The following is an 11,559-nucleotide window of genomic DNA, read 5'->3' on the forward strand; positions in this document are numbered from 1 at the left end:
GACTCATCAATATTTCAGATCACCATGAAAGTCTTCATTACTGATGAATGAAGGTGTTGCTGGCTCTGAATGTGAGCATAGTTCCAAATCTGCAAACCTAAGAGATGTGTCTGAACAGCAGACAAGAGATTGTCAAGGTTTCTTGGCTTTCCTTAGTAGGGAGAAACTCCAGCCCCTCCATTAGCAGGTTGGGCTATTTTTCCCTTCAGGATGGGGCTGATCCATGAAATTTTTTTCTTAAGTACAGGCAGTTTATCATTTTGCAAAGTTGCAACAGGTACTATAGGGTACATTACAATTAGTATTGAAAATACATTCATTTTTCCTTAAATTTCTTATTCCCTTAATCTCATTTGGAGAAGGCAATGGCAACTCACTCCAGTACTCTTGCCTGGAAAATCTCATGGATGGAGGAGCCTGGTAGGCTGCAGTCCATGGGGTTGCGAAGAGTCAGACATGACTGAGTGACTTCACTTTCACTTTTCACTATCATGCATTGGAGAAGGAAATGGCAACCCACTCCAGTGTTCTTGCCTGGAGAATCCAAGTGATGGCAGAGCCTGGTGGGCTGCCGTCTCTGAGTTCGCACAGTGTCAGACACAACTGAAGCGACTTAGCAGCAGCAGCCTAACTCATTGAATTAGTTGTATTTATCACTATTTGGTGACTTGCAGATACGAATGAAATGTGATTATTTATCTTCTGGTCCATAATGACTCTCTCAAGAGTATAGACGCACATTGAAATTCTCAGAAAGTCAGAGGGATTAAATGGAACCTCAATTTGGGTATATATTTGATGGTACTTAAAGAGAATTCACTTCTGAAGCAAATACAGGAAAAAATGTACTGCTTTTCTTACTAAATAAGTCAGCCTCAAGACTGACCTCTTATACTCTGCTTCCCCTTCCACATTCAAAAGAATATAAGCTTTTGAATCAAAATTATTTTATATAGTTTTTATCAATGGTTTTCTATTGCCAAATGGTTATAAAAATAGAGTAATGAATAAACAAAGGAGTAAAAAAAATCTGTCATGATTGAGAAAGTAAAACAAAAAACATTGAAGACTTGTCAAGTTACTTTTCATTTAAAAGGCTAAAAGCAGCTAGCAGATGACTATGCTTCCAGAGCAACAGAGCTGATTTTGTGGGAGTGGGCATAGCATTAGGAGAAATCTTTTTTGAGGGGTAAGATTGAAGCCCCTGCCCCCACCAAGGTTCTTGGTTCAAGGATCCCCATGTGAAAAATAAGCAGACTCTTCAACATTTGGCAGACACAGATTCCAGCAGCATTCCTGGCATATCATGATACTCAGTAATAAATTTGTGAGAAAGATGGATGGTGTTAACAGGAGCAAGCCTTCTGCCAGACTCTCACATGTGTGATACCTTTGGGACTGAGGCATGTGACATTCAGGCTGAGACTGGGCCTCAAACTTAGCCCTAGCCTACCAGATACACACAAACAAACAGAGCCCATTCTTCACAACCCCTCAATTTGGAGATAAAGTCTACTAAATGGGAAATTATTTTCCCACCAGAAAATTATTAAATACTGGGGTTCATTAATCTGTGAAATCTCCTTCCCACAGGCATTTAAATCTTTGTTGTGCTTTATCTCTAATGAATTAGGCATGGTGTTGTCTGAAGCCTCCTAGCAAAATAAAATTAAATTGCTTATCAAAGGAAACGTGAAATATCTCCCGGAGGCCTTACTTACAAAGACAATTTATGTTCTCAAGGATAATTACAATCTTTCCTAAGATGGGTTGTGACTAGTAGCCTTTCAAAGCCTCGTGTTTTCATAAAAGTGAATTGGAAGACTAAGCCTATATCTAGTATAATGCTAGATCTACAGATACCTAATATATACTACTAGTTGATGGTTGTTAAACCAATAGAAGCCCAACTTAACTCTCTCTGTCAAAAATTGTATGTACCAAAATAAATAGACAGTCTAAAACTATGTTTATAAATTCATATGTTCAGTTGCCAGAGTTTCTGTTTTGGTTTTATTATAACTCCTTCTTGGACATCCCCAAATTTTTCATAAGGTTGGAATAACATAAAAACATAGTTTTATGCACCAGATGTAACTCATTAATGTTCTCTTTGTTCACTTTAATTTTTTGTTGTTATATGTTTTAGTTCTGAGCAAGACAAAGAAGAATGGATCAAGGTAAACCTGATTTCTGTTTTCATTTTTGTTTTGTGGTAACCTCTGTAAGTCTGCTCCAGTATTCTTGCCTGAGAATCCCATAGTCAGAGGAGCCTGGCAGGCTCAGGTCATGGAAAGAATCAGACACAGTTTAGCAGCTAAACAAGAACTGTATGTGTACCCAGATGTGCATATATTGTTGTATTATGCACATATTGTAGTCATCAGAATAAGTTAAAGTCATCACCGTTAATTTTTAAGATGATTTATATCTTAGGTATTTGTTTAATAAAGTATTTATTTGTTTAATTAATTTGCATATGATACTTTAATATGTGTTTGAATTTCATATATATTTTAGGCACTTCAAGAGACTATTGATGCTTTCCATCAGAGGCATGAAACTTTCAGAAATGCAATTGCCAAGGATAATGAGATTCACTCAGAGGTTTCTGTAAGTTGAATTAAATTCTTTAAGTTCTTTTCTTTCTGCAGTTGCAGAATATCTATGTAGTCATTTTGTTATCCATTTTTTTATCCTTTACGACATCAAAACTGGCTGTTTGGACAGAATCTTATTTCTTAGATGAATACAATAGAGTGCCTTTTCATGCTGCTTAAACTTCTTTGAACCTTTGTTTTCTTTTGCATTCTGAGGTTCAGGACATGATATGAACAATGTTGTTAAAATGCTTCTTAAATGGATGGATGGATGGAAATGACAGTTTTGCCATTAAAATGGAATCTCTTTCCTTTTTAGACTGCTGAGCTAGGCAAAAGAGCTCCAAAATGGATCCGAGATAATGAAGTTACAATGTGTATGAAATGCAAGGAATCTTTTAATGCCCTGACAAGAAGAAGGCATCATTGTCGAGCATGTGGACATGTATGTGAGATTTCTTGGTCATTAAGGTTGCTAATCAGTATATAAGTGTTATAAAATCATTATCTTAGAAAATAAAAAGAAATCATTCAATAAATCACTTAGTTGATAAACTTATTTTGGTGATAACTTAATGCAAAAGATTGTGTTGGGTCCAGGGGGAAAACTGGTAAGCAAAATGATAGCCAGTTTCACAGAATTCACATTTTAATGGGGAAAACAGATCCGTCAAGTAAACAGAAAAGAATTTCAATTGACTATAAATGCAATAAGAAATCAAGAAGTTAAAATGGAGAATAATGGTAATGAAACAAGATATGGAAGCAATTTTACTTAGAAAAATGAAGACCTATCTGAAGGGTTGATATTTAAGCTGATGCCTAAAACGTGGGCTACCATAAAAAAGAAAGGCGAGAAGTACATTAAGGCAGTAAGAGTTGTATATCAAAAGCCCTTTGGTAGGAAAGAAGTTGATCTTTTCTTGAGACTATCAAAAGGTTATGCAGCTGGAGCATAATAAGTGATCTAAGAAATAGATAAATAAGAACCAAAGGAGTCAAGAGCTTTGAGAAAATAAGAGATGAAACCTATAGCTTAAGTAGAAGTTCAGGCTTTTGATAGGGAGAAGGCAACTTCTCTCCATTATAACAGAGGATGAAGGGAAAGGTGAGTGCTAATGTAGATGTGGTTTTGTTTTTTGGGTTTTTTTTTAATGCGCTTTGATTTATTATTTATTGTTTGTGGGTGTGTTTTTGATTTTCTGGTGGGGAATGAGGGGATTTAGGTCTGATACTATGTACATTTTCACTGATATATGAGGAAGAGTCATCATCCAAAAGTAAAAGGGCAAGGAAGAAGGGGGCAGACGATTTGAAAAAGAGAGTTGTCTCTGGGCATGTAAAAGAGCCTACAGTGATAGCCTGCTGGCTACCTATAGAGGTTTATGGTTGTAAATTTAAAAGGCCACACTAGCCCATTTAATACAGTGATGTTTCTCTAACAAAATTCAGCAACGCAAATCAGAAAAGGCAGCTGACAGGTTTGCAGCAATTGAATTGTTGCATGTGGAAAGAGTGAGAAGAAACAAAGCATGAACTGAAGCTGGAGAGAAGTAGTAGCAGGCTTTGGAGGGCCTTATAAACCAAGTTGAAGATTAATACTTTCTTCTAAAAAGCAACACAAAGACAGAAGGGTAGGCATTGTAGTGTCATGATTGAGTGTATTATTAGTATGCTTTTGTGCAACAGTTTTTATTGATAGTACTCATAGATTATGCTCAATTACTCTGCGTATTTATTCTTCATTTTTCTTCCAAGTTTTGACTCAATGAGACAGTTTTATAATCAAAACCAAATTGATAGCAAATATCTCTCCCCACCACCCCCCTCACCAGGGTAAGACTTTTTAAATCTATCACTGAGTTTACTTGAAATGATATCAGATATTGACATACTATTTTCAATAAACAAAAATATGTTTGAATATTCTATGGCATAATTTGAAAATAAATATTAGTTGATATGAATTTGCAGATACAGACATGTTTAATTTTAAATCCTAGAGTAATTTCATTGTAATCATGAGAAAACAATGGATAATTTTGATCATGAATTTTACATGCTGTGAATCTAACCCCAAAGTTTTGCTAATATTTCTATTTCTCAAATGTAGTTTTTCTACTATAAATGGAAAATTGCTTCTAGAAGCAAGGAGATGATTTTTTAAACCACAAGGTTTTTTTTTTTTTTTAACAATTATAATAATTTGAAAAAAATACCATTCACTAAGAAGTAGCATGCATTTGCATTGTAGTCATTCATTCTATAAATGTCCTTGGTATTCTATAAATGTCATTGGCATTCTATAAATATTTATTATATAAATAGGGAGCAAAATATACAAGGATGATTCCTCATAGAGCTTAGAAGCCTAGTGAGGTTGATAGACATTAATCAAATAATCACACCAGTATATGATTAGAAATTGTGTTCAGTACATGAAAAAAGTACATGAAACTTTAGTAACACAGTAGTGAGATGGGCCATATTCTGGAAGTTGGAAGAGTCTTCCTTGAGGAAGTGAAATTTGAGTAAAATATCTGAAGAATGAGCAAGAATTAACTTGCTGAAGCATAGATGAGAGAGGGAAGGAAGCATAGCACTTTAGGAACTATACGAAGTCAGTGTCACTGAAGACAGAATAAAAGGGATAGATTATGCAAGACTTTATAGGCCATGGTTAAAAATTTGCTCGTTATCCAAGAGCAAAGGGAAGATTTTAAAGGAATTTAAACAGAAGAGAAACATACCAGATTAGCATTTTAAAGGAAGTAAGTATCTCATTCCATTTGGAAAATAGCTTGAAGGGACTCTTAGAGCAGCACCTGAACTCCAGTAAGTGTGCTACAAGGACCAGTCATGAGGCTATAATGGTCCAAGGACACTGATAGCTTGGACTCAGGTGATTGCAAGGAAGAAATGACAGGTTGAAAAAGTGCCTGGGAGGTAAAATCAGCAGAGCTTTATAATAAGGTGAATCTGTGGGGTGAGGTAAAGAGAGCAGTCAGGATGACTCCTAGGTTTCTGACTTGCCATGACTGGTTAGAAGGCTGTGTTATTTAGAGCAATAGGGAGTACCGTTGGGAGGTCTGAGTGTAATAAGGAGAAAGCTGAGGGCAAGGAAGACTATGAACTCCTTTGGGGAGGATATTGATTAAATATGCAGAAGTATGCTTCCCAGGTAACTCGGTAGTGAAGAATCCACCTGCCAACGCAGGAGACACAGGGGAGGCAGGTTTGATCCCTGGGTCACGGAGGTCCTCTGGAGGAGGAAGTGGCAGCCCACTCCGGTATTCCTGCCTGGAAAATCCCGCGGCCAGAGGAGCCTGGTGGGCTGTAGTCCATAGCGTGCCAAGAGTCAGACATGACTGAGTATACCTGCATGCGCATGAAGTATGGAAATCTGTACCAAGCCTTCGAAGATTTCCTACCTTCAGGGGCCAGAAAGAGAAGGATGAGCAAGCAGAGCCCATCACAGATAACATTATAATACCATGACAAATATTCTAAATGCTCATGGGAATATTACTAGTCTAGTAAAAAAATTTGCCTTTTGCATTTACCTTTTTCTCATTTATTATTACCCATAACTGATTACTGCTTAAATCTTATTTTATAAATATGATTATTCACTCTGTTATTTTTTCTTAATTTAAGGTGGTTTGTTGGAAGTGTTCTGATTATAAAGCTCAACTTGAGTATGATGGTGGTAAATTGAGCAAAGTCTGTAAAGACTGTTATCAAATAATAAGTGGATTCACAGACAGTGAAGAAAAGAAAAGAAAAGGAATTTTAGAGGTATGAAATATTAAATACTGGATATCTTTCAGATTTTTTTCTTTTCTTTTTTATTTTTTATACTAGAAATAGAATTTCCTTTTAACTCTGAAAAATACAAGTAATATACTTTGTTATTTCTCTTAGTATAACAATTTGGACCATGATGAGCAAGATTTATACTTTTGTTCTGTTGCTGACTCTTGGGATCATGCTTAGTTGTATAGAAAGAACAGGGGCATTGCTCAATTAACCAACAAGCATTTGAAAGTAAATCTAGTCCTTCCTTGGTATCTGGGGGATTGATTCCAGGCCCCTCCACAGATACCAAAATCCATGGATGCTCAAATCTCTTACATCCATTCAGTGCTGTGGTATAGCCAGCCCTTTATATCCTTAGGGTCTGTATCCACAGATATAGAGGGCTGATTGTGTATTGACTTTGTGAAGGTGTAGTCAAATATTAGAGTATTAATTGTATCTCTTTTAATGCTCAACTTATTATAATATGTCTATATATTTTTAAGAAGAAAGTGTCTCTCTCAATTTCATCATATTGGCTTTGAAAACTACTGTATGATATAAAAATTTAGATTAAAGTCTTATTACCTGAAAAACTCTTCCCGCTTATTGCATTAAAAGCATCGTTTAATGACCAGTGGCAGTAATCTGAGAACTATATTGAAATATGAAATGTCTTACAACTGAGTTTGATTTAATGTTTTACATATATTCAGACCTCCCAAACCTAGGAACTATAATGCAATTAATATCTGAAATGAGCTTTATACCCAAATATATTAACAACATAAGTAATAAATTATATAATAAGGCTCTGGGTGACAGAAAGCTCAAGATAGCCTGGAAATCTGTGAAGAATAGGCTCGTGATCAAAATCCTTACGTATCTAAAGTTATAGAAATACTTGGTTTATTTAGAACATCTACAATTCATTGATTCTAAGAATCACTTAGTATTTATTAAACATCTATGCTGTATAAACATACAAAAGTCATTTCTGTTAAGTGAAGAAGGATCATAAACTTTAAAGTCCACTTGAGGTTAAAATGTGAAGAAGGCTGAGAGCCGAAGAATTGATGCTTTTGAACTGTGGGTTGGAGAAGACTCTTGAGAGCCCCTTGGACTGCAAGGAGATCTAACCAGTCCATTCTAAAGGAGATCAGCCCTGGGTGTTCTTTGGAAGGAATGATGCTAAAGTTTAAACTCCAGTACTTTGGCCACTTCATGCAAAGAGTTGACTCATTGGAAAAGTCTCTGATGCTGGGAGGGATTGGGGGCAGGAGGAAAAGGGGATGACAGAGGATGAGATGGCTGGATGGCATCACCGACTTGATGGACGTGAGTCTGAGTGAACTCCCGGAGTTGGTGATGGACAGGGAGGCATGGCGTGCTGCGATTCATGGGGTTGCAAAGAGTCAGACACAACTGAGCGACTGAACTGAACTGAGGTTAAAGTACAGTCCCACAAGCTATAACTCTGTATTCTTCTAGGATATAGGTGTTGCTTGTATGGCAAACCAGAGTGGACTTTCTCTGTCAGGGCATGGTAGAAAGATGTGCTTCAGTAGATCCTAGAAACAAAAGTCATAATTTAGTATAAAATTTTTGCAGTATGATAATACAAAGTATGGAATGCCTTGGGGTCAGGGAAGATAGGTAACATTTCATTTGAGTCCAGAGTTAGTGTTCCTTGTCTTCAGATTGATTTTAAATGTTCATCTGCTTAGCTATATTTTTGTAAAATACACAATTATATACTCAGGTATCATCACAAGTCAGATTGCTGTAAAAGTTTCTAAATGCTTACTCTTACTTTTTGTGCTTATCTCTAACTGGTAGCAAAACAGTTTGCACACCAGCACTGCTCAGTGGATGACACTGGATTTGAGAAATACGAAATAGATGTAGGGATTTCCCTAGCAGTTTAGTAGTTAAGACACTGCATTTACACTGCAGGGAACACAGGTTCAATACCTGGTCAGGGAACTAAGATCCTGCATGCCTCAAATAGAAAGAAAAGAAAAAGGCAGAAAACAGATGCACACCATTGACCATTTTTTAGCATGGCCAAAAAAATAGAAAAGAAAAAACAGAAAATAGATGCAAACCAACTGCTTTCTATAATATATGTAATAAAAACCATCATTAGTCAAAGGATTTTGTTCCCTTTTTAACCAGTTATTTATGTATTAGGAGCCAAAGCAGAAAACTGTACATGGCTCTACCAAGAGTTAATGTAATTTTAAAAACTTTGAAATTATCTCAGGTAAAGGGCAGAGATTGCTGGTAATCATTTGCCGTTTTGCTATTGTATTCTTAAATAGTGATGCTGATAGAGCATTGTGGCTAAGAGTTCAAGCTCTGGATTCAAACTCAAATCCTAATACACCATTTCCTAAATCTTAGGAAAGCTATTTCGTCTCTAAACCTCATGATAATGAAAGCAATACCTTTTCGGTGTTGGTGTGAATGTTATATGAATTGATACAAGTAGTAAGCTAAGAAAAGTGCCTTCATAGTATGTAGTCAATAAATGTTTAATTTTGTGTAAATTCAAGGTCTGCTAATACAATTAAAATTGACTTAATTCATCATAGATCTAGATGCATATTTAAATAACTATTGCAGATGAACCTTCTTTTGGACAATCCCAGGAGGCATAATTTATGAATATTCCCTTCAGTTGAATTACTTCAATATCTGGGTTTATTTTGTGTTCATTTCTATGTCTCACTATTTCTTTGCATTATATTTTCTAGATTGAATCAGCGGAAGTATCTGGAAACAGTGTGGTGTGCAGCTTTCTTCAGTATATGGAAAAGTCAAAACCTTGGCAGAAAGCTTGGTGTGTGATCCCCAAACAAGACCCTCTCGTGCTGTACATGTACGGTGCCCCCCAGGTATCTAAACTATATCTTTCTGAAGGGGCAGAGGGAGGCAGGTGGACACTGAACTTAAAATTTTTCTATTACTTCTCTATAGAATAAAAGAATTCATACAGTTTCACTATTTTTCATTATAATTGAAAAATGTAAGTAACTATAATTCAGATTTATTTAGACTGATTCCTTCTATATCTGCTTAGCTGCTCAGTCATATCCAACTCTTTGTGACCCCATGATCTGTAGCCCACCAGGCTCTTCTGGGCATGAGATTCTCCAAGCAAAAAATATTGGAATGGGTAGCCATTTCCTTATCCAAGGGAGAGGGGATCTTCCAGACCCAGGGATCAAACCCAGGTCTCCTGCATTGCAGGCAGATTCTTTACTGTCTAAGCCACCAGGGAAGCCTGATTCCTTCTATAGCCAAAAATGTTTTCCCTATGGATCATTTGCCCCTTCTGTCAATCCTATTCAGTGGGTTTGAGAAAATATGGGTTGAATTGGTAAAGAGCATGGGAAGAAGAGGTTGAATCAGAGGGAAAGGCAAGGAGCCTTTTTAATGATAGGAAATATCAATAAGCCTTTTTTCCAACCCCTGAAAGGATGGATACCTGAAAAAGAAAGCAATGTGAGAAGAAGGTGACTTTAAATCAACCTTAGATTACCATTATCCAGTAATAATTTGGGGGGACCTTGTGTGAATGTATCTAAAATAAGTATTTGGGAACAACAGACATACACCAGGCATTAATGGATTATATTGTGCTTAAAAACCAACAACACATAAATCAATTGTGCTCTCACCTAGAAACATGAAAATTTTAATGTACCTGTTGTATTTTAGCCTATATCTACTTTAAGGGCTGCTGCTGCTGCTGCTAAGTTGCTTCAGTCGTGTCCGATTCTGTGCGACCCCAGAGACGGCAGCCCACCGGGCTCCCCCGTCCCTGGGATTCTCCAGGCAAGAACACTTAAAGGGCTAGTGAAACTTTATTTTCAAAATAGACTAAAAATGCCAAGGTGTGTACATGTATTTTTTTAGTTGAAGTATAAATGATTTACAACATCAAATAAATTTCAGATGTATAGCTGCTGCTGCTAAGTCGCTTCAGTCATGTCCGACTCTGTGTGACCCCACAGACGGCAGCCCACCAGGCTCCCCCATCCCTGGGATTCTCTAGGCAAGAATACTGGAGTGGCTTGCCATTTGCTTCTCCAGTGCATGAAAGTGAAAAGTCAAAGTGAAGTCGCTCAGTCGTGTTCAACTCTTAGTGACCCCATGGACTGCAGCCTACCAGGCTCCTCCGTCCATGGAATTTTCCAGGCAAGAGTACTGGAGTGGGGTGCCATTGCCTTCTCCAAGATGTATAGCACAGTTATTCAGAAATTGCTCTGTGTGTGTGTGTGTGTGTGTGTGTGTGTGTGTGAAAGTGAAAGTCCCTCAGTCGTGTCCAACTGTTTGCAACCCCATGTAGCCTGCCTGTCTCCTCTGTCCTTGGACTTTTCCAGACAAGAATACTGGAGTGGGTAGCTGTACCCTTCTCCAGGGGATCTTCTCAACCCAGGGCTTGAACCTAGGTCTCCTGCATTGCAGGCAGATTCTTTACTATCTGAGTTACCAGGGAAGCCCATATACATATTTTTTTGATTCTTTTCCCTTATAGGTTATTACATAATATTCAGTATAGTTCTCTGTGTTATATAAATAGGTCCTTGTTGGTTATCTGTTTTATACATATTAGTGTTTGTGTGTGTGTGTGTTAATCCTAGCCTCCTAATTTATCCCTCCTTCCACCCCTTTTTCCCCTTTGGTAACCAAAAAGCCAATTTTTTTTTTCTGTGTCTGTGTCTCTTTCTGTTACGGAAATAAGTTCCTTTGTGTCTTTTTTTTTCTTATAGAGCCCACACATAAGTGATATAATATTTGCCTTTCCTTTTCTGGTTTACTTCACTTAGTATAATAATTTCTATGTCCATCCAAGTTGGTGCAGATGGCATTGTTTCATTCTTTTTATGGCTAAGCAATATTCCATTTTGTATGTGTGTGTATATATATATACCACATCTTGTTTATCCATTCATTTGTGGATGGATATTTAGGTTGCTTCCATGTTTTGACTATTGTAAATAGTGCTGCACTGAACATTGAGGTGCACATGTCTTATTGAGTTATGGTTTTCTCCGGATGTATGCTCACGAGTGGGATTGCAGAATTATATAGTTGCTTTCTGTTGTTTTCGTTCAGTTTCTAAGTCATGTCTGACTCTTTGCAACCTGCA

At 37.0% G+C, this 11,559-nt stretch overlaps 1 protein-coding gene across 3 annotated transcripts in view; it reads left to right on the forward strand.

Moving 5' to 3' along the window:
- Positions 1–11,559, forward strand: part of LOC120858545 (FYVE, RhoGEF and PH domain-containing protein 4) — a 151,983-nt gene that overhangs the window by 133,963 nt on the left and 6,461 nt on the right. For all 3 annotated transcript variants that reach the window (XM_040234672.1, XM_040234673.1, XM_040234671.1), the window contains exons 12-16: positions 2,150–2,180; positions 2,521–2,613; positions 2,920–3,045; positions 6,258–6,398; positions 9,158–9,298. In XM_040234672.1, coding sequence (XP_040090606.1) covers positions 2,150–2,180; positions 2,521–2,613; positions 2,920–3,045; positions 6,258–6,398; positions 9,158–9,298 — 532 coding nt within the window. The remainder of the gene's footprint in view (positions 1–2,149; positions 2,181–2,520; positions 2,614–2,919; positions 3,046–6,257; positions 6,399–9,157; positions 9,299–11,559) is intronic.

Source organism: Oryx dammah, unplaced genomic scaffold, assembly GCF_014754425.2.
Source record: "Oryx dammah isolate SB20612 unplaced genomic scaffold, SCBI_Odam_1.1 HiC_scaffold_29, whole genome shotgun sequence".
Taxonomy (NCBI): domain Eukaryota; kingdom Metazoa; phylum Chordata; class Mammalia; order Artiodactyla; family Bovidae; genus Oryx; species Oryx dammah.